At 44.1% G+C, this 24,082-nt stretch overlaps 1 protein-coding gene across 3 annotated transcripts in view; it reads right to left on the bottom strand.

Moving 5' to 3' along the window:
- The window catches only part of ELOVL5 (ELOVL fatty acid elongase 5), a 39,210-nt gene extending 17,961 nt beyond the window's left edge, over nt 1–21,249 (bottom strand). Inside the window, exons 1-2 of one of the 3 annotated variants that reach the window (XM_062489742.1) lie at nt 21,204–21,231; nt 6,681–6,719 (exon numbers count right to left, since the gene is read on the bottom strand). In XM_062489742.1, the coding sequence (XP_062345726.1) occupies nt 6,681–6,687 (7 nt within the window). In that variant the 5' untranslated portion in view covers nt 6,688–6,719; nt 21,204–21,231. Of the gene's footprint in view, nt 1–6,680; nt 6,720–21,203 lie in introns of all 3 variants that reach the window. The other 2 variants (XM_062489743.1, XM_062489744.1) reach the window with 2 other exon arrangements.
- Nucleotides 21,250–24,082: the final 2,833 nt, after the last annotated feature.

Consider the following 24,082-nt stretch of genomic DNA (forward strand, 5'->3'; position numbering starts at 1 on the left):
CAAGAAAAGCCAAGCAGGATCCAAACTGTGCTTTCTCCCCAGACCCAAGTGGGACTGGGAGCCACTGTTGGAAGACCTGCAGGGACTTTGACTTCCCATGGGACCAAGCAAATACAAGGGGCTTACAAATCATGCATTTCCATTCTGTGGTCTTCTCTGTAAGCCCACATCCCTTCCACTGCAGGGCCCCAGGCAGGAGGCTGATAGGCTCCCTGAGGACTTCTGCCTGCAACACCACCCACCATTCCCTGCAGGACTCTCAGGGACACACAGAAGAGACTTTCCCTTCTATGCCATACTGCTTGGGACTACAGAAAGCCACAGAACATCATTGGAATGTGGTCACCAGGCACAAAATTACCACAAGTGTCGAAAGTATTTTGCAGCCCTAATTCATACTGGTTTTATTTTCCGACTTAAAACTTTAAGTCTAAACTTTAAGTTTAAACTTTACTTTCTGACTTAAGAAGCCCAGCCCAAGTAAGTAAACACTTCAGAAGAAAGTGCATTTTTGGGATTATGTCACCTCACCAACTATGGTACTGTGAGCACTTGTGTTAACAGCCACAGCACTGGCACACTGGTGTCCTAGGAATAAGGAAATATAACTTGTGTCACTAGAAGCACGAACATTGGGAAGGCTGCAAGAAATTAGTATATAATTACAAGGAGAAAAAAGATATTTAGAGAAAGCACCCTTTTTTGTCACCCCATCTTTTTTTTTAGTTTGTCAGCTATTAATTATCGCCATGAAACCCCTTGTGAATTCATTTTGATGAGATCCCCACTTAATCAATTTGCTGCTCGTTTGATCCCATACTAATTGGTCTAGTTATGCAGCACTGCATCAGCAATAATCTGCACCTGACTTCAACTTTGCTTCTCACAGGCAAAGGCTTCAGATGACAGAGGCTGGTACAAAATCAAAGGTTTGTTATACTAAAATATACCAAAAAAGCTCAATACAGAACTGACTTGCCACATTTACTGGACACTAAAAATGCATATACGTAAATGAAACAACTAAGAAATCAGAAACAAACTCTGTCTAGCTGTAGTAAAGATAGCGAGAACTGAAAATCCACACTGAAGCCCTCCATAAAATTGGAAGAAAAACCCATTTCCCAAGAGGAAGAGGCTCTCTGCAGAGGTCTCAGCTTTTTTTGGGCTGGTACCCCAAAGCAACTTTTTGTGCCAGCATTATCAGACAGCAGATTGTAAAAAACACAGCAAAGGAAAAACTACTCCTGGTGTCGATTTCCAGAATTTGCAGGAAAAGAAATTGTTTCAAAAGGAACTCATTTGTGTAACAGAAAAACAGAAGGAAACAATCTGCTTTTGTTCCAGAGGGGGTCATGTGAAAAGGCATCAAGTCTCCTGCCAACAGCCACACAACATTAAACACTGCTTCAACAGCAGCAACTACAAGGGCTCTTTTTAAATTAGAATAGTTTCCCAATTCAGAGAAACATCGACTCCCAGAAAAATTAAACCAGTGGCCATGTGAAATACTGTGATCGGCATATTTCCTAACACTGGAAGTAAGAAAACTCTGCAGCTGACCGCATCCATGAGCGGATCAGTAGCAATGCTCCTTTACCTGGATGTCATCCCATAGCAAGGCATGTCATTCACAGATTCATGGAATTGCTTGGTTTGGAAGAGACAGAGACCTTTGAAGCTTATGTAGGGAACTACTCCACCATCTTCCACTCAAGATGCTCAGAGCATCATCCAGCCTTGAAAGTTTTCCTGCATGGGGCATCCATCACCTCTGTGACCAACCTATTGCAGCATTTCAAAGCCTACACTGAAAAAACTTCTTCCTTTAATCTAGTCTAAATCTGCCTTCTTTTAGCTCAATACCACTCTCCCTTGCCCTAACACTACAGTCCCTATTAAAAAGTTTGTACCCATTTTCCCTGTAGGCCTCTTTTAGGTACTGGAAGGCTACAATAAGATCTCCCTGGAGCTTTCTCTTTTCCAGGCTGAGCAGCCCCAACTCTCGCAAGCCTGTCTCCACAGGGAGAGGTGCTCCAGCTCTCTGACCTCCTCTGGATCCACTCTAATGTGTCTGTGTCTTTCCTGTGCTGAGGACCCAGAGCTGGATGCAGCACTCCAGGTGGGGCCTCACCAGAGCAGAGGGGCAGAATTCCCCTCATCCTGCTGGCCATGCTGCTTTGGATGCAGCCCAGGACAGAATTTGTTTTCTGGGTTGCAGGTACATATTGCCAGCTGTCCTCTACCAGCACCCCCAAGTCCTTCTCAGCTGCTACTGCTCTCAATCCCTTCATCCCCCCCAAAACCATACTGATGGTTGTGGACTTTCCCAGCCCAGGTATAGGACCTTACACTTGGCCTCACGTGTTGAACCTCATGTGGTTCCCAAGGCTCACTTCTTGAGCCTGTCCAGGTCCCTTTGGATGGCACCCCATGCATGTCAACCACACCACTCAGCTCGGTGGCAAACTTGCTGAGGGTGCTTTGGATCCCACTGTCCATGTCACTGACAGAGACATTAAACAGTACTGGTCCTATTATGGACCCCTGAGGGACACCACTTTGTCCATCAGGACTCCAAGTCACTGACCACTACCCTCTGGATGTGGTCATCCAACCAATCACTTTTCCAGTGAACAATCCACCCAACAAATCCATGTGTCTCCAATTCAGAGATAAGGATGTGGGGGACCGTGTCAAAGGCCTTGTAGAAAATGGCTGACAGCATCCACAGCCTTATTCAATACCTACAGCTGGAACAGAAAGACCCAATTAGGCCAGACAATGCTTTTCAAAACATGTACCTTTACAGACACCAGTTATTTTTTCCTAACCTGCTTTTCTACAATGGAGAAAGGAATCATCCTCTCTGCCACCAAATTTTACCAGTGCAGTAAAGCACTTGACCAGGGCAAACTGGATCAAAGACTGGAAGCAATCAGCTTCCGCAACCGGGAAGACATTCCACTCCTTCAAGTCCAAATAGCCAATCAGAAAAAAAAAACCAACCCTATCTGATGCTTTAAACAAACAAAATTAGTGGACTTTAATCCTGCAACACAAATATAACAAAGGGTAAACTTGAACCTTGCCCCAACAAGACAGAGCAATGTCATTAAAATACATTTTCAATTGTCCTCTGGATTTTGTCAGGTTTTTTTGGACATCCACAGATCATTTGGCATCCTGCGTTTATTTCTGGCACTATGAGCTGAGACAAACACTATGCTCCAGCAGCCACCCAAATATTTGGGCAGAAGATGTGAAACTCTGCCCTACTGCTCAGTCCAAGCATGGATAGCCTCTGTGCTTCTTGGTGTGACAATCAAAAATACAGTTCAAAGCCTACACAGAAACACGCTTTTCTTGCAGAAGACGTGTAAGAAAATTATTTATAGGAAATGTTTCATACAGGCTACCAGCATTGACAGCCTGCTCTTCTAATGCACATAACTACTCTGAGGAAATGGCTACTACAGAATGAAGGACTTCAACCAGCTTCTGCCCTTCAAAGGAAATTCTTTCCTACACTTTCCCCAGAAAATGCATTCTAGAGGCTTTATGCTATGAAGTACTTTAAGAATTCTTCACACATTTTGATGGTGCTTCTTGAGTTTCTTCTTGGAGTAACTTTCCAGGTGTAAAGATAACACACAAAAATATAAAGGTTTGCTTTCTGTCCCATAACACCCTTTTTAACCAAATCAAACAATCAACAAAAAAAAAAACATTTTAAGCTCAAAGCACTGGGAGCCTGCTCCCTTTCAGGAAGATTCTCCAGCTCCCATCCTGCTGCTCAAGAACTCTATGAAACAGATTCCAATTTTTGCAGCTAAGTGCCTGAACTTGAGTTCCAATAAAATCCCAAAAATAGGAATCTAAATAATTGTTCTGGCTTCTGACAGAGATGTGCTGTCAGGCCTGGCTGCTCAACCTTTCTGGAAAACAGCCACTTTCTCTGTTCTTAAATTAGGACTTTGAATCCTAAATTTAGGCACTAGCTTTTGTTTTTGGAAATCTTGAGTTGTGTTTTCTCTTAAAAGTAATGTTTCCCAGTCCCTGCCACTGCAGAGGTGACTCCTCTTCTCCCTCATCCGAAAGTACAAACTATCTCTCCTCCAAAAACCCAATGATCACACTGCTGTTTGCTTTTGTAGATGCACTGGAACTGAAAACGTTTGGCTTGAGAACTGGAAGACAGCACTGATAATCAAAGCTGTCAACTGTTTTCTGTCCATTTGGCAAAGCTGCCCAGTTTGTCCTTTCTATTCCCCAAGCCTTAACTGCCCCTTGAATGCATTTCCCTTTGCCTTTCAACTTCCTGCCAACTCCAGATTACCCTTTTCTTTCCTTTCTGAATACCCTCTTAGGTCCCAGCCACGCTTAATGCTAGCAATAAAAAGGACTTCATATTGATCTGATTATATTGATCTGAAAGCATAGATATATTTATTTTATGGGAAACCAGGTGAAGCACGAGTGCTGCGGATTTTGCACTTTAGTTTTGTTAAAATACAAGAAGCTATTTTTAAACTTTATTTTGCATCTCTGTCTTTAGCAATGTGATTCAGATTTTTGCCCCCCTTGCATCAGCAGCAAACCCTCCAGCCTGCTGCTGACACATCAGGACCCACACTCACCAGCAGCACCAGCATAAGGAAGTTTAGAAATAAATCATCTGTATAAAATTCAGGGAAGCATAACAAGTGTGGGACAAAGGAGAGAAGCTAGTTTCAAACAGTTTAACCTCAGTGGGATTTCAAACCATTTGAAAATGCATGGGGTAAAGGAAGACTTTGGACAGGCGTAATTTCATAGCATTACTTCTGTCATTCCATTCCCTCAAATCCTTCAGTAATAGTTACCTTACTACATAAACTTAATAAAGTATCTTACAGAACAGAAATAAATACAAAAAAGAATACTGCAAAACAGAATGACTAATTGCACTCAGTAGACAGTATCTCATGAAACCAGAATCTAATGATCTTCAGATAGACAAATTAAGAGAAATAACAGGTCCTTGCAATTTTATTTACACCTTCAGCAGATCTAAAATAGCTCAAATTGGGATCTGACTGTCCTAGGATTAGAACACTAACACAACATTCATCCCCTTGCACTCAACAGCTCTTGCTATGGCATGGATGACTTCAGACAGAGGGAAAATACCAAGGGTGATGTCCAAGCAGGAAGAGCAAGTTGGAAGCAAGCACACAAACATACCTGTGTAAGTACTAAGAATCAGAGGAAAACGGTTCATGACTGCCTCTACATGCCAGAAGGATGCATCCAGCATCCATCTACAAACAAGGGCATTTTATGCTGCAAAGCTCCCCTTAGCAGCAGCAGATCTGGCTTCACACAGCACTATGGTTTTCACAAGAGCATCTTCCTAGAATAAAGTGTTCAAGGGGGTATATCCCGTGCCTGAACATTGTGCCCATACACCAGCACTGTGATACTGGAAAACTCATCAGCCAGCTTACAACGCACTGCTGTGAGAGCAATACAGTCAAGCATGAAGGAGTATTCATAGAAATAAAATGTGGAGGAAGAAAAAGCAAAGCACACAGGTTTATTTCAATTGATGTAATTGTAATATACAGCAATGACACTGCCGCCTAGGGTTTAAGAACTGCTTTTTTTTTTTTTCATTGAAACAGAATAGAGTATCTGTAGCAAACTAGGTTAGATGGAAACAGGGAGAATATGTACATGGCACAAGAACAACAAGTTGACTTTTTCTAAGGAAAGCCAAAGCACAGCGTTGGCTAGACAGCTTTGCTGCAAATCCCCCCTCCCAAAGCACTGTGGGCGGTGTTTATTAACAGCTACTCTTTGAATCTGAAACTCCATCTCTTTACAAAAGCCGTGCTGGTATTGCAATTGGGAAAACAAGGGAACTTGGAGCTCCTGGTCAATGACAAGTTGAATACAAATGAGCAGTGTGCTGGCAGTCAGGAAGGCCAACCCTGTCTTGGGGGCATCAGGCACAGCATCACCAGCCAGGCAAGGGAAGGATTGCCCTGCTCTGCTCTGAGCTGGGGCAGTCTCACCTCGAGTGCTGGGGGACAATTTTGGGTGCCACACTGAAGGAAAGACATTTTAACTATTGGAGAGTGTCTAAAGGAGGGCAACAAAGACGGGGAAGGGCCTTGAGAGAAGCTGCATGAGGAGCAGCTGAGGTCACTTGGTCTGAGCCTGGAGGAGACTGAGGGGAGACCTCACTGCAGTTCCAGCTTCTGGTGAGGGGAAGGGGAGGGGCAGACCCTGATCTCTTCTCTGTGGTGACAGTGACAGGACCTGAGGGAATGGCCTGAAGTTGTGCCAAGGAAGGCGTAGGTTGAATATTAGAAAAAGGTTCTTCACACAGAGGATGGTTGGACACTGGAACAGGCTCTCCAGGGCAGTGGTCACAGCCCTAGCCTGACAGAATTCAAGAAGTGTTTGGACAGTGCTCTTGGGAACACGATGGGACTCTTGGGGATGGTGCTGTACATGGTCCAGGAGTTGGACTTGATGATCCTTGTGGGTCCATTTCACCTCAACTTACTCTGTGATAACACTGTCAGCTGCAGCTCACAACGGAAGATTAGCTTCAGGAAGCCTGGGAAGCTAAAGAGAATTGAGAAGATAAAGGGAAAAAATCTAAGTCCAGAGGGCCATAAGGATTTTACCTTTCATTTCTGGTCTCGTTTCTTTGAATCAAAAGCCACCTGCAAGAAAGTATTAAAAATTTTTGTCTCCTTTAATAATGGGATTCCTGTTATCTCTGTGCACTTCGCTCAAACCAACTTTGTATTTCACCAGGAGAAAAATAAAGTTACAGTCCCCAAAGCCTATTTTAGTGTGTCTTCTTGGTCAAAATATTGCATTTTCTAACAACAGAACCAATGAGACTCCAGCCACTAGGACAAAGGATGGAGAAGCCCAGCCTTCTGTGACCATAACATCCAAGAGCACTGTGTACTCTAGAGTACAGTAAGCTTCAACTTACATTTTCTTCAAATGCTCATGCCTCATAATTTCATAATAAAATTTAAAAAGAAGAAAAAAAAGTGACAACTGGGACTGTCCCTCCACATCCCTCATTTCCTCCAACACCCACACCTGCAGCACCAAATCTAAACACTAAGAATATCTGTCATCCACCTGCCCACTCCTCCTGCCAAAATCCTGCACTGAGCTCTGAACCCAAGGGACATCTCAGTAATAAAACTCAAAGATATATGGAGATATATAATTCTTAGTTATCTCCTTTGCATTTAGTAGCTTGACATATGAAAGTCTACCGTGTAATCTATAAAAGTACTTAAAAATTCTCCTGCACATGTGAAACACTGTACAAAGCAAAAAATGGCTGTGTACAGTTATCCTGTAAACAAGGTTTAGCTATGAAGAAGCTATCTCAGGTTCACATGCTGACTAGACACAACAATCCAATAAGAAGTGGAGGAATTAGAAGACTGTGCAAGCTGAGCATGACAGTCACAAAGGTAATGCTACACCATGCAAATCTGACTTGTACAGGGGTAAGAGTGCACATAAAACCTGAATTAAGATGCCCTGCTAAGATGTGAAACTACAACCCCTGTGTTCAGGTGGGTAACTGACACCTTTCAGAGGACACCTGTGTTTTGGAAAGCAGATCACACTGAAAAAGCACACAAGTCACCGTTAGGCAAGTTACAGTATGTTAAGTATTTATTTGTGTGCTTACTCTATTTCCAATGCTTGTGGGGTCGTACCTGGAGTGCTGTGGGAGAGGTGAAATTCTCTGGTGAGCCTCAGCACACCAAATTACATACAATATACTGAAGTAATTACATTCCTCAATACAAGTGAATTTCTGTACTCTTGCCTAAAAGATGAAAGGATGCATACTGGCACTATAGATGCACCCCAGCGCTTGCCTTGCTGCCATTTCTTTTTACAGTCAGCCATGCTATGAGAAGTCAATCTTAAAACTTTTCTATGTTCTGGCTGTACACCTGTGAGACCCTGTGTGGTTGCATACTTAGCACCTTCATTTTAAGATGCTAAACATCATGCCAGACTGTACCATCATCCAAAAGTAAACAGTACTAACAGAAGTCAGGCAAATATAAATGACAGCTGGCTTTAAACAGAAGAAGGTACAAAAACATTTCTCAATTTCCCAATATTCTGAGAATTAAAAAAAAAAAATTACTTTATGTACAAGTATTATGCCATGGCATTGTGCTGCTCAGGACAGAATCCTAACCACTAGGTGCCATGTTAAACCCTCTGTCTTCAAAACAGTAAAAAAATAAATAGGCTCATTATTCATAAAATCAACTACCTTTAAGATCTAACTGCCTCTCTAAAGGATAAAGGTGCTAACACTATCATTTTTAACCTTATTCCTGCCCAGGATGCACAAGGAATATTGGTAGTGAAGATGACATGTCCCAGCTTAGGGACAGAAAACAAAGAGACAGGAGATTTCTTGCAGATGCATTTGTCAGATCACTCCCCCACACCTTTCCCTTCTTGGACAACACTTCATGCATCTGTAAATTGTTAATGCTGCCAAAACCATGCAGCCAGCTGATGGCATTTCTGTTACGTAAGCTCAGAGCTGTAAAGCCTGCTGAGTCCTGAGGAGCTGAACTTCCTTGCCTGCACCAGACCCATGTCAAAACAACTTCTGCTGAAAATCAGCAACTTTTGGGATACCAAATCATTGCTGCAACAAAGGCCCATGAAAGAGGACTGACTCCTGGAGCAGTCAGAAAAGAAAGCATTGGTAACTGCACATTTCCTTTATTAGATTTTGGCAGCACTTTCCAAAATGTTACTTCATCAAAAGACCCTGCTTCAGGAGGCAAGTACTGAGGTTTCTTATATTTTATTATTTGTTTTAAGGTAGAAAGATCAGCCAACCAATTATAAGGAAATTCTGTAATGGTACAGCTGCATGTGATCTTATCATTTACTCTTTCTATGAACTTTAAATAGACTACTGGAGAAAAAAAACTCCACATATCTGGCAACTTCCAAGATGTTTTCTGCAAACTCATAATTTACCTGCAGAAGTCACGCAGTGAATTCCAGGAAAATAAGTATCTTTCCTCCAAATTTCAGCCACTCTTTTCTTTCAATAAAAGGTATCAAATTCTTGGTGCAGTGAAAACCCTGCTGCCATTTAAACCTGCTCCAAGGAAGAACACAGCTAAACTGAAACCCCAGCTCCAGCACCAAGATGCAGGTTTTGCTACATTTGCTTCATACTTTCACAAGCACTGAATCAACAGCAGGGTCAGCACTGTAACCTGACATAATATATCTGCTTTACAGGGACTTTAAAAGCAATATCCACCCAAAGAGCAGGCAACAGGTTTCCTTCCCAGCCCTGCAGCTATCCCATTCTCTGCAGGGCAGCAGTCCCCTGGAAAAGGGGGCACCAGACATGCCTCCTCTGCCTCACTGTGTGTGCAAAGCCTTACTCGTTTCCAAAGACAAGCATTTCCATCCATCCAGTTGTGTTGCCAGCTCATGCCCATCAGCAACCCTCAGGCTCAGGGCTGTCACATCACCAGATCCTTGTTCTAGCTTCTCCATTCAGCCTGGTCCCCTCTATAACCATAACCATCTATACAGCCATACCCAGGGTGAGTGCAGGAACAGGGAAAAGACAGTAACACATTTGACACTGCTGCAAGGCTGCTTTTATTCCTTTCCTACCTTCCACTCTGCTTGGGTGGAAGGAACCTGGAAAAACTGAGGTAGCCCCAAAGAAACCAACCAAGCAAGAAGACCAGCTTTCAGCCAGGTCCATCCCACTGCTGATTTACTGCAGAAGCAGTAGCACGACACAGATATGAGGGTGACAAAGAGGTCTTACATGGTTGAAGATGAGCAAAGCCATCACACTGCACCCAGCAAGGAACCACAGCAAAAAGAAAGGCAAATGAAACAGACAGACAAAATGGAAGATGGAAATGTCTAATGCAGAACTCTAAAATGCAGTTAAGAGGAGGCCAAATTATAATGCATTGCACAATCATAATTTTACATATAAGAATGGTTCTAGCCAAAAGCACGAAATTTGCAGAAAAAAAGAAAGCACAAAATAACAAAAGGTCATACAGGATAAATCACACAAAGCTAACTTTGAAGATTTCTTAAATATAATTGTAGCAGCATGAACAGACAGATTATTGCACTGTAAAAGGCAAAAACCAATAAAAAACCCAACCCTGATTTGTTCAAACTATAAAGAGGCAGATTTTAAGAAGTCTTAGGCCTGTTTCTGTCTTGAGAACTACAGGACTAAAGATGGCCGCAGGGCAGGTCAGGTAGGGGAAGGGGGAAAAAACCATCAAGAGACCAAATGCATAAAGAACAACAAAACATTTCAAGAAAAGGCAACTTGAATGTTTTACTCACTCTAAACACAGCTAAGTATTCCAACAGAAACAGTGCTAATGAAAATAAATACACAGAAAAAGACTGAAATAAAAAGTTAAATGGACAGTGAATACGACCAAAACCTCTTGCTACATACACCGTGGCCAGCCTTCAGCTGAGAGCCTTGAGGATAGAGGGGAAAAAATGTCCTTTCTCAGCCTTATATGTTATACAGTAAAAGACAGGTTATGCTGTAAGAAACATCAAACAACAACTTTACTAGTGATTTGAGACACATCTTGAACACAGTAGCCCAAGACTAAGCTTCAATGGGAAGTCTGACTTTCTGATAATACTGAGTATTTTCTATTTGATGCCCAAAGCTTATTATTAAATTTGTTAGATGAGAAAAACACATCAGTATGCAATTAGTGATTTACACATAAAAACAATATTGACAGCAGCAAAGTGAAAACCTAACTTACACTGTATTTTATAAGTGCTCATATTCTGCCAGGAGTAAAAGGACAGAATCAAGTGGTGTTTCATCATCAACACTTGTAAAGTAACTCTTTAAACTCTGGGCAAAAAAACCCGTGCTTTTCAGTCTCTATAATAAGACTCTGCAGATTAATTATAAAAAAATGTCAACATATTAAAAGTTGCTCAACAAGTAAACCCTGTACATTCTGAGTGTACCTATCTCATACATGTTTTGTACAGACTGTGTAGAATACAGAATAATCCTTCAGGCAATTAAATTGCTTATTCCTGTCAGCAGCTCTCTGAGTCTTCCCCTCTGGAATCTTACCACCACCACATCTCTATTTTTACTGTATGCTAAAAGCAAAACATGTTTTTGTGCAAAAAAATCTTTCATTAAGCAATTTTTCAAGTATCAAAATACCACTCCTGTAGTTGCTAGTTATTTTTCCACAATGTTTTTATCTCCGTGTAATACAAGCCCTCCACATAGATGTGTCATCTCAAAACCAAACAGCAGCAAAAGGACCCTTCAATTAAACAGACCTATTATTCTCAAACAGGGAGTTAAACGCTCCAGTTCATATCCCCACACTGGAACTGGTATGTGGTAGGGGCATAAGGGTAGGGAAAAAAACAAAAATGAAAAACTACCAAAAAACATTTGTTAATATTCTACTCTCATGTTAATGACTGACAGCTTAGGTGGGAATTTGGTAAGAATCTTAGAAGAGCAATGATGCTTTAAGTGAGGATGTGCCAGAACCACCAATGGCTGACTAGAGCTTCTTCACTGGTTCTGTGCAAAACTCAGCCTTACTCCTCCTTTCTGCAAAACAACCCTTCAGGGTGTTGGGTGACTAAGATTTTTAGAAATGAAAAGTCTGAAAAATAGATACAGACAAACATATGAAAGTGCAAAAAGGTGCAGAAACAAAAAAATTAAATAAGGAGAAGGGTGGAAAACTATGTTAACATCCCTGCTAGGCTTCTTCACATGTGCAGTTGACCACTCAAGTCACTGCAGGTTTCAAGATGGTCATCTCCTTCCAAGGCCATGCATCTCTCCTTTGAAGGCCACACAACACTAAAGGATGCAAATAAAACACACCAAGATGATTGTTTTTCATACACGGTAAAATACAGTTAAAATCTGGCAACATTATTGAGTTCTCACAGAGAAACCTGTCTGTTTCTCATCCTTCAGGATGCAAAATTGTACTTTAACAGCTTCCTAAATGTGTATTTTAAGACAAAAAGTCAATCCCACAAATGCTTAGAAAACTGGGCTGTGCTATATGCAACTGATACCTGAGCTGATGCATTGTTTGAGCCTGACGTGTTTTGTGAAACCAAGAAGTATTCAGTCTGCACAACTGGAAATTCATCATAGCTCTGCAAGTGTTCAACTACAGTTCAGATTTGAGTCTCTGATCTAAACAAGTCCAGCACTGAATTTAGAATGTACCAGCCAATTAAGACAGATTTTTTAAAAAAATCAGAAACATTTGAAAACAACATTAGCAGTTCCTTCCTGCACCATAATGCAACCACTTGGCAGTGGTGATATAACAAGAAATCAATACAAAGAAATACCAAAGGATATTATTTTTATTCTGCAAGGCATGACCAGACTTGCAGCCTGCTTTTGTGTGCTTCAAAGGCAGATGATGATGGTTTTGAAAGGGCTAAAAAAAGAATAAAGAAGTTAGAGGTTCTGGGAACCTGTTAAGTTAAAGTGGAGAATCAGGTATGGCCTCTGGAAAATTACTTGGGAACCTAATGAAGGCTGCAAAACCAGGACAGAGTGTCATAGTTTGACTCCAGCTGGTAAATAACACCCCACAGCAGCTTGCTCACCCCTCTAGAGACCTGGTGGAATAGGGAAGAGAATCAGATAAAGGTAAAGCCTGTGGGTTAAGATACGAACAGTTTAATAAACGAACTAAAATTAACAATTACAATAACAATAACAACAATAATGAAAAAGGACATAATAGGAGGAAAAAAGGAGGAATAAAACTGAAGAAAGACAAGTGATGCACAGTACAATTGCTCACCACTCATTAACCAATGCCCAGACCATCCTTGAACAACCATCGGAGCCTCCCAGCCAACTCCCCTCAGTTTACACACCAAGCATGACATTCTGCAGTATGGAATATCCCTCTGGCCAGCTTGGGTCAGTTTTTGTCCTAATTGTGCTTCCTCCCAGTTTCTCATGCGCTTGCTCACTGGCAGAGCATGCAACACTGGAAAGTTCTTGATTTAGACTACACCCTGCTCAGCAACAATTTAAACACCAGTGTGTTATCAACATTATTCTCATACTAAACCCAAAACACACCACTGTACCAGCTACTAAGACGAAAATTATTCCAGATGAAACTAGGCCACAGAGCTCTTACTATTTAAACTCCCATGACAAGTGGCCTGACACCATCATCTCTAAAATATTACTTACAGCCATGCACAGTTTTTACCTATAAGAAAGTAGAGGCTGGAGCAACAACTCATCCATTAGAAGGGCAATGATCTACACTGAAACAGTGGCCTTTCTGTGATTACCGGTATTACTATTATTTTACTCCTCATTTTTAACAATCAAACAAATGCAGTACTCCTTTCTGACTCGCTCAGAGTCATCTCTCTCAATCTCTGCGTAAGTAACTGCCACCCTATATTGGTGGTGCTCCCTCATACTTGTGTTCTCTAGTCCTTGCACTGTGTAATTCTAAAGCTCTTGCAGATGGTGATGGAGACACTCACATAAAACTTCCCAGCCCACGGCTGAGTCTAGTGGCTGGGGCCTGGCAAACCCAGCCCCCCCTCCTTACAGCCAGTGCAAACAAGAGGATGCAGAAGCAACCATGGTCTAAAAGCTGTGTCTTCTTGATGGCAAACAATTCAGAATTCAAAAAAATATGAAAAACCTGTTCAAATCTTTTGAAAGAGGCTTTTCTGCTTAGGCATGTTAGAGGCAGAGAAAAAATTCCGTAAGTAACCAGGCCTACTGGAGTGGCAGTTTACTTTCTGTCACTGTATCACATATGTTAACAAAAAAGAACATTCTGTACCATGTTGTACAACAGCAGGTATTTTCCCCATTAATGAGGCTTTATGCATGCACAAAGTCACGCTCACAAGATTAATGCAAACCTTAGCAACATGCCAAAAGGCCACTATACACCAAGTGAATCAAGGGATAAATGTGTGTGTATGGTGCAAGGGATAAATGCATGACCCTAATTTAGGACAACCAGCTGAGTTCACAGGGTCTGTGATCAGCTAAGAGCAACCTCTCGACATCAGTACTGCAAAACAGAAATGAACCACCAAACCACAATCAGACATTCACCATAAGCATCTAGTGCCCCGCAACCCACAGAAGCACATACATAAAATGAAAGTACAGCTTTGATTGAGTACTTCAAAGCCAAATACAGATCCATGTGCCTTCCCCAACAGTGGCCTGCAGCTACCACAGGAGCCCTTCCTTAAAAGTGTGTGAGCAGCCATGTGAATGAACTGACGCCACAGATGGTTTCCACCAAGCACACAGGCCATACCCCAAAATAAGATGGCATTTGAACTTCAACATGCAAAAAGGTTCCTCAAGTTTCTTTTTCTAAAGGGTGGGGCAATGACAAACATTGAAGAATGCCATCTTCCTAACTGGTTAAAGGTTTAATTATTGTTATTTAAGTCAAAGGTTCTCCCTACTGTTCGGCAAGGAGATGATTCTCAAAATCATTATTCAAAACATTAAAAGTAACCCAAGAGCAGGAAATATTCCTTCAGGAAAAGGTTAACTGAAGCTTTCTGATTCAATTATGTGCATAGAAATAGCCTATCTAAAGGGAAGCCTATGTGGATTAAGGTATAAAGGCCTATAGTTTCCCAAATCCTCATTATCTCAAGTGAACCCAAACCTAAGGACATGGATCAGCTCAAGGACTAGACATCTCGGTTCCGACCACTATGTTGATGATGATACAGTAGTGTCAAATATAAGAGTAGATTTCTTTTATTCATTTCTAAGAGACTCAAGATCCCTATTTAAATATAGATGTCATGGTTTTAACACAGGTGCTCCTCCATGAAGTTGTGATCTGCTCCAAACCTTAACCGCATGGTGTCTAAGGGAAAGAAGGCATTTTCTCACAACTAGCACTTACTGAGGGCTCTTGAGTCAACACGGGCACTGCAGAAATACTGCTTTAACCTGAAATGCTTCCCGGCAAACTTTTAACAGCAAAAAAATGAGGGACGATAAAAAGAAAAAAAGGCAAACTTGCCTGCTTATGAATTAACTAGCTAAACATATGATATGCATTTGGTTTAATCCGCAAATTAATACTTGTTAATTTTTGCCTAATCCTGGTAACACCCTTAAGATGACACCAACAAAGAACCCCACTGGCATACAGAAAAGCTGGAATGTTACCTGAAATCAAGACTACATCCTTTTTGAAATTATGTAGGTTTTAACAGAGAGCCTGAACATGCGCATAGGAAGAAAGCAATTACCCTCCAGTCACTGCAAAGACAGCTGGCAAGAAGAGAAACAGTTTTCTCAAGGTCAAGAGGGAGAGGAGCACTTCCAAGTGATAACAAAAGAACAGTCACTTTGTTCAAATCACTGACCCAGAGTCTCAAACGAGGAGGGTTATGTAGGGATCAAAGCACAGGGCATAATTTGGAAATGCAGGAAAAGAGGTTTATTCCACATTTGCTGTATTGCACAAGCAAGTTTTATCTCCTGTAAATGCTAGGGCAACTCAGCGCATTTAGTCACTGCCCAAAGCATATCAGTTGGCAGGCAAATATTTGATACGAAGTTTTAACACAGAGGTCAATTAAATACAGAAAACATTATTTTAAATAGAAGTTCATGAAACGTCTGTGTATTTCTACCTGGCCAGTATGCTGTAGGTTGTTAACAAAGCTGTCATTAATGAAGCACAAGCTCTACAGTTAATTAAGTTTTAATAAAGGCATGAAAAATACCCAGTTCCAATGGGATGCCAAGGCCAGTTCAACTCACAGCACTGAGCTCAGCATAAGTAGTGTGATTCATTTGTTCACAAAGAAGTGACAACTACACTTAGCAGCATGCATTTTTTGTAAGATCTCTTACACCTGGTAAGGAGGTTTATTCCTGTTTTATGCCAGTCAACTATTTCACCCAGAAAATAAAATAATTCTCCAGTACTCCAATACAGCAGGAAAACATTTACCAACCACATACTTAAGACAAGTTTGCTCTTGCGCTCTTATTTGCCCTGGAAAATAATGTGATCTAAAACCCAAAACACAGAGAAACCAAGGCAATAAATTTCAGGAGATTAATTTCATTAAATAGATATAAGGAGATCCAATGCATATGCAGTCAACAGCAACTCAACAAGTTATTTCCATAGTAAGATTGAAGGCAGCATTTATTTGATTTGTCAATCAAAAAATCAATTCATGTCACTGTTTGCATTATCCTCATCAAACAAAGATCTAACTGCTGTTCTGTCGGATGATGGGGACAGGCTTCAGTGCCCTCAGAAACCCAGATATAAATAATTTCTACCAATCAGCACTCGAGACCTGCAGGGATATCAGCCTAAGCAATGCCCTCTTAACTTTTGCTGCAGTACCAAATTAAAACAGCCTTAGGAAAGGTCATAGCAGAGCAATCTGACCTGGAAAAAAGTTTTTAAACAGACCAACTTCTATGCAATTCATTGATTATCTCTTTCATTTGTCCTTGTGTGTTTTTTCCATTTAAGGGAAAAAGCATTTTCCATGCTAGTATGCACAGACTGCAAGAATCTCTGCATTTTTAACACATTTAAGAATCACTAAACAAATTATCAACTGCACTACAAGAATTACTGTCAGTTTTGTGAATTGGATGCACATGGAGAAGGGTGCTCTATTATGCAGAAAGCATCAGTGTCTTCAGTCTATTATACAGCAAAACAGCTTTGAAAAGCTTATGGTGAAGCCTGGAAGAATGTAATTTGGTACACTGTAAAAACAGGAAAACAAAAGTATTACTGCAAGAGCTGAGGCCAACAGTGCCCATGGTATTCCTATGTCTAAACAGTTTTGTAGATCTCACCCCCACACAACTAATTCAAGACATGGTAATGACAGAAGGTACCAAAAGAGGATTGACATTAAGGAAACAAAATGAATGAGTTGTTATGCAGGGGAGGTTATAGTAAACAGCATAATTATCTATACATGCCTTCACGCCCTAAAGGAAGAGCTGCCAAATCTATGTGGGACTTTTGTAGCTGTGAAGAACCAACATTTTGCTTGTGATCCATCTTAAGACAGCAGGAGTAAAACAACATGCCAAGAAAGAATAGGTGGAAGTATTTGTGGCTCTGCTCTTCAGCAATGGAAGAGAACCCCTGCCTCTCTTAGTTCAAAGTCAGAGAACAAAACCTCTATGTCCTGAACAAAAAAAAAAAACCCAAACCACATCACTAAGAGCCCATTCACTCCAAAGAACGTCCTCAATCCAAAACAGCCTTCCTGGCATGAGTTGTCACAGGGAACAACTCTGCACAGCACAGGCACTCTGGCTGTGCTGCTCCCACTTATGGTGGGAACCCAGACCCAGAGAGCTAAGTCACCTACTGTGTGGCCAGCAGGGTGACACCTGACATGGCACTGAGCCCACCCTCCCATGCAGTCACTGCTCCACACCACCACACTGTTCTTGCCCTACGTACTGGGAATGAATGCTCATGGGTGATATTCTTTTAGTACTAGCTCCAAGAGGGTCACAGGCGACAACAGTGCACAGAAGCATGACACTTAACTTGGCACTGTAGGTGACTGCTGTTTCTCTCCCAAAATTTTTTCTCAGGTGGGATTCAGACAGCATTAACTGGGAGACTGGCTTTGTCTGCCATCAGTGAGGGCTGCTGAGACCACCAGAAGGCAGAAGACAAGTATTTTAACCTTGTGCTTTGTCTGGGTGTCTTTTTTTCCCCCAAACTCAGCAGAAACAGAAGCTTTTGATGTTGCAATGTTTACTGCCCCAAAAATGAGGAAGGAAAAAGAATGAGGTCAGCTCAGTACTTGAGAAGCATTTAACCAATTAGCAACTGAATGTCACTTACAAGGAACTTGCTTGCTAAGGGGCAGCTATAATTATGCTCAGCACTGGGCTCTCCCATCTGTGGCTGCCGGACTTGAGCACCAGCTCAGCCTGAAATCCTAATATATTGTCAGATCCACCATAATTCCCAAAAAATTTACATCTTCAAACATATTTTCAAAAATCTGCTCCTAGCAAGTTGCAAAAGAAAGTACAATTAAAGGAATATCCAGAGGCCTGATGGATCCACAGTATTATTTCAAATTTAGGTTTTTTTGTTCCATTAACTTATCTTCTCTAAGCCAATTCCTCTTATAAACAACACAAAATGAAAGTCAGCAGGGAAAGAAGAAATTAGACCAGAGAATTCAAAATATTTTATTTCAATTCTGACTGCACTAAAGACAAAGAATGCAACAAGAAGAATCCATGCTGAGAAATTTAAGAACAACACCAACTTACTAAAAATACTGCAAGAAGTAAACCCAGAGGCTGGTCAGACAGCACATAAATATAGCATTATTAATGATATTTAGTTTAAGTACCAAATATGCAGCGAGTTTTTATCGAATATAGTCAATCTGATCAGCTGCTGCTGGGTAAAAGGCACTAACTCACGAAGTGCAACTGTTTTTTAAAAAGCACCAGGAGGCACAGAGACCATTTAGCCAGCTTGCATGACAAAGCCACACTGCATATTTATCTCACTGCTGCTCTCCCTGGTTGCATTTGAATGCTAAAATACAGGAGACTTAAGTCAGAACACGTGACACATTCACTTAACTACTTACGAATAAAAACCACAAAGAGCTTCCAGCAGGAGCTACACTACGTACCTAATGTGTGCCTTGTACAAAAATCAGTGAAATCGAGCAAGATTCTGGCTTGTCTTTTAGTGCTCTTGACCAGTATCAGTTGTCAATGTCAAGAGCATCCCCGAGGGCAAATTCACCTCACCTTCTTCGGCAAACTCAGCACAGTGATCCTTTTCATTTGCTCCTAAGTCCACAGAAAGCTGGGAAGGGATCTCCACCCAGCTGACCCCAGCTATCTCCAAGCACCACAAGTTTCAGGTAAAATCCTCCCCATGTGTGCAAATACAGCTACCCCCAGCCAGAGCACTTGTGTTGGTTACTTGCTGATGTGAAAGCAGACTACGTCTAGCGCACCACAAATACATGAATACTTATATAAAAAACTCCAGCTTTTATTACTAAACAGCAAAAGACGATCACGTGTGGCACAGGCTGACTCTCCCCGACACAGCTTCAGCTGCTGCTAGCAGAGGTGAGCCTGCACCAGGACCTATTTCTAGCTATGGAGTATTTTAACAGCAGAGGAAAATCTCGGGCTGTGACTGCACTGAAGGAGCGAGAAGGGCTTAGAGTGAAATACCTCGCAAAACTCCTCAGCGTTATTCGCAAGTTCAAATAAATCCCCTCCCTCTACGCTAGCAGCTCAATACTGATGCAGCAGCACTAACAGCCGCATCTACTAAAACTTCGCAGCCGCAAACCCTCCACCCAAGCGCGGCCACTGGCGATAATTTCAGCCGGCGGTCCACGGCTGCCAAGTCCTGGCAGGGAGCTGCTCTGGCAGAGATAACCTCACCCTGGAAGCAACCTGGCCCAAACTCCGGCGAAAGGCTGTGCCGCCAGGGAAGACGCCTCCACGCTCACTCTCCTCTAGTTTCAGCTGCAGGGCGTGTTTCCATTTGCACAGAGCGGTTTTGGAGACTTCCTGATGGGAAGCATCCCAACTACAGCCATGCCCCTGCCTTGTTTTCCCTCGCCATCGCTAGGAGCCGGCTGAGAACTCTGCCAGGGCACTGAATCCCAAAGCATGAGAGATCGCCCGAAGCACTGAGAATACAAATGAGCCGTACGGGGCACTGCCGTTCAGCCGTGGCTGGGACTCGGAGAGGGCAGGGCACCCAGCTGCGGGAGCGAGAAACCCCTCCGGTCTGCCAGGAGCCCTTCCTTGCTGAGGAAGCCAAAGTGCGACTATTCCTGCCCAGGTCTGCAAAACTGACCTCTTGTCTGCACAGATCGACACCGAAAGCTTTCTGGAGTGAGATCCTCAGATGCTGCATTCCCGGGAATCAGGGGAAAGGAATGAGGGCAGAAAAGCAACAAACGCAGACAAGAGAAGGAAAAAACACACTGCCCCAAGACAATACCTCACGTAACCCCGGGCACTGCTTCTAATGCTGCTGGCGCCCGAGGGCTTCCAGGAGATGAAGAGATAAAAGCAAAGTCACGAAGTTTTAAAGAAAGTCCCTGCACCGGCATCTGACACACTGACACATTTCTATCGTTTGCCCTGCCTTTTCTGCTCATTTCGTACTGTACTCTTCAAACATCTAGGTTTTAAAACGGGTCGGCCCTTTCAGAAGCACTGCGCACCTCGCGTGCTGCTTTACCGCGGCATCTGTCCCGTCCCACACAGAGCCGGGAACTGCCCTGACAGTGGCTCCGGTTCTAAACAAGTAAGGCGGTCAGGGGCGCTGGGAAAGAGCTCAGGGAAGAAGGAGAAATAACAGCCTTCCCTTCCGAGGCCGACGAGCCCTTCCGCTGACACCCTGCCCCTTCGCCGGGCCGCTCTCCCGGCCGGGAGCAGCCGCCTCAGCGGGGCCGGGCTGGCGGGATGCACGCCCCGCACACCCCACACGACGGAAACAGACGGATCAGGATTTCTGTCTGGTGCCGTGGCAGCGCTCAGCTCTCCGCGAGCTCCCGGGAGGACATCTACGGCCCAGGACGAGGACTCAGGTACGGGGTCTCCTCCCTTCCTGCCCCTGTTATTTCACCCCACCCCGTGCCCCGCACGGCGGAAGGCGCTGCCGCCGCCGCCCGGGATGCAGTATCCATGGTAATGCGGGATTGCATCATGCTCTTGACTAAACTGAGAAAAGACGCTCCTGGCGAGAGCCCCGTCCCTTCCGCCGCCCCGTCCCCTCCCTTCCCGGCCGGCCTGCCCGCACTGCCGGCCCCGTTCCCGGCCGTAGCCCCGCCGCTCCCCGCCAGACTCCAAGCCCTCCCTCCGCTCCGCGCACGGCCAGCACTGCCGCCGCACTTGTTGCGCGCCCCGCGGAGCGGCGCCCCCCGCCCGTCGTGGCCCCCACCACCCTCGTCCTTCGCATCCCTCTCCGGGCCCGGGCGGCCGCGCCGCATTCCCGTCTCCGGGCGGGGAGCCCCGACACCGCGCTCTCTCCCGGCCGGGAACGCGGCCCTACCTGGCGGCGGCGGCGGCGGCGCTGAGGGCGGCGGGCGGCACCGGCCGGTCTGTCCCGCTGCGAGCCGCGGGGGCGGGGCCGGGGGGCGGGCACGGGGCCGCGGGCCCCGCCCCCGGGCGGCCGTGGGCTGACGGTGACGTCAGAGTGGTGCGGGGGGCTCACGGGCGGCGGCGGAGGGGCGCTATGACGTCACGGCGGCAGAGAGCCAATCGGGCGGTGGGGCGGCTCGTGCGGGGCTCCCGCCGCCCGCGGCTCGGAGCCGCCGCGTCCAACAGGTCCCGGGCGGGCCTGAGGGCTCTCAACCCGGGCCGTGGCAGCGGGGGGCCCCTGTGAAAAACAGTATGGGACCGTGTAATTAAAGACTGCCGTAATGAGAGGAGCCGCGGGCCTACATTGAAGGTCCCGGGCAGATGTAGTTGATGTGTTTTGAAGTAACGGGCTTTGCAACGTGACAGCATTTTTGAATGTAAGGTCTGGCTTCAATTAGCTAGGTAGTATTTGAACTGGGTCGTATAATAAAGCCTCTGGTTTTGTTGTGTAATTTGCATGCATGTGGTGAGCTGGTCCCCACAGTGTCAGATGTCCGAGGAGGGAATCGCAAAGCACCCTCTCTGGCTCCTTTCCAATGGCAGGGATGCTCAACAGAGGAGGAAAAGCTCTGTCCGTGCTCTCCAGACACTTCATTACCTCCCCGAGGTCCTAACAGGGCAACAGTGAGGGTGCCTTGATGTTCGTATGCCCAACAGAAAAACTGTTTGTTTCTTTCCCCCTTTCATGTATTCCCTCCTGATGGAAGATGACCTTTTAATTTCTTCCCCTCCCTGAGAATTTGTTCCATCTCTCATTAATTAAATGAAAATGCTACATAAATAAAGAGCAGCTTTGCTTTGCAAAGGAGAGGAGTCAAGCAGCAATTTGCATGGGGTTTATTCAAGATCAAGTATCTCCACTCCATGAGGAGCAGCTAGCAATTTGTCTCCCCATCCCCCAACACAATTTTAGAAAGCTGGAGTAAAAAGGGTTTCCTGGATCTTTCCCTCAGCGATAGAAGACAGCTGGTTGGGTGAAGCCATCAAAACTGGCTATGCCAACCCAACATCCAGTCTCTTCTCCCAGGCAGTGATACCATGTCCACAGTCATTTACCAAGGCCCATGCCCTTGGTCATTTATCTGAAGCAATGTATTGCAGCCTTACCTCACCTGACTGAAAGTCAGTGTGCAAACAGCCCCCAGAGGTGATGATGGGCTGTAAATAGTCATGAAGAGGTCCCAGGAGGGCCACCTGTGTCCTGGGGAGCATAACAAGCTGGTCAAAGAAGGGGATTGTCCCACTCTGCTCTGCACTGGGGTGGCTTCACGTTGAGTCCTGTGTGCTGTTTTGGTAACCACAATAGAAAAAGGACATTAAGCTATTTGAGGGCGTCAAAAGGAGGACCACGAGGATGTGAAGGGCCTTGAGGGGATGCTGTGTGAGAAGCAGCTGAGGTCACTTGGTCTGTTCAGCCTGGAAGAGAGTGAGGGGAGACCTCAATGTGCTTTTCAATATATTCATGAGGGATAGTGGAGGAGCAGGTACTGATCTCTTTACTCTTGTGACAAGAGGCAGGACTTGAGGCAGTGACATGGAGTTGAGTCAGGGGAGGTTTAAGTTGGATATCAAGAAAGAGGTTCTTCATCCAGAGAGTGGCTGGGCACTAGAACAGGGTTCCCAGGGCAGTGGTCACAGCACCAAGCCTGACAGAGTTCAAGGAGCATTTGGACAGTGCTCTTGGGAACATGATGAGACTCTTGGGGTATCCTATGCTGGGTCAGGAGTTGGACTCAATCATCCTGGGGGTCCCTCCAACTCAGCATATACTATAATTCTATGATTCTGTGAGTACAGTAATATGGAGTGTTTCCCAGTGGGATCAGAAATTATGTCCCTTAAGCTCTCTCTGGGATAAGACAAAATCTCTCACTAAAGTAAACACTGAGGCTATGCCACTGTTATTTAATCTTATTTCTTTTATTAGAGTAAAATGTTAGTAATAGTATTTGGTTGATGTTGGAGGGGATTTTTCCTGTTTTTATTTTAAAGCTCAAATCTTTATTTCCCTGAAGGACCAGACCCCTGCCTATGTGTTTTAACACTTTGGAAAATAACCCCAAACCCTACAAAAACAAGCACAGCTGTCAGATGAGTGTGCCTTTCTGATGGTCCTTTGCTCAAGTTTGTATTTTGGATGTTTCTGAGGCATCCCTTCCAATTTGTGAAAAGTCAAGCTGTTTTAATTGAATAAGACACAAGTCCCATTTTTTCTCACTTGAGCCAAAATGTGCTGAACTCACTGAAACATGACCAGCATTAGGTCTTTTCACACTTTATTTTAAGCACTTTTCAGTGTGCTTTAAATAAAATTCTTTCCCAACAGGCGTACACATTTGTTTCCATGATTTATTGATGAGAGATGATTGCACTGAGCGTTACTTTCACAGCCAAAACAGCTTTCTAAATCTGGAAAGTGCTTAAATAATTAAGACTCAATCTGGCTGTTTAAAAATAAAAAATAAGAACTTGAGATGCAGAAAGGGATGGAGTGGGGCATAGGGAGTAAAGCTGGGGAGTGAGCAGCACCCTGGGCAGGAATGGGATGTGCTACTTCCTGGTCCCCACACTGCATCCATCCCCCAGGTAAGGAAGTGTGCCCCAGGCCCACCGGAGGCTGGCACGCACCTGGCTGTGCAAGCTTCACTATGGAGCTTGCTTTCCTTGCTTGGTGGTGGGGTTTTAATGAGACTCTATGGCCAGGGTGCCAAGTAAATGGCACTGGAGAGGGAAGATACAACAGCTGATGGAGGAAACGATGAGGCAGGGAGGCAGGAGGCTGGTGTTTTT

This window comes from Cinclus cinclus, chromosome 3 (genome assembly GCF_963662255.1).
Source record: "Cinclus cinclus chromosome 3, bCinCin1.1, whole genome shotgun sequence".
In the NCBI taxonomy this organism is placed as follows: domain Eukaryota; kingdom Metazoa; phylum Chordata; class Aves; order Passeriformes; family Cinclidae; genus Cinclus; species Cinclus cinclus.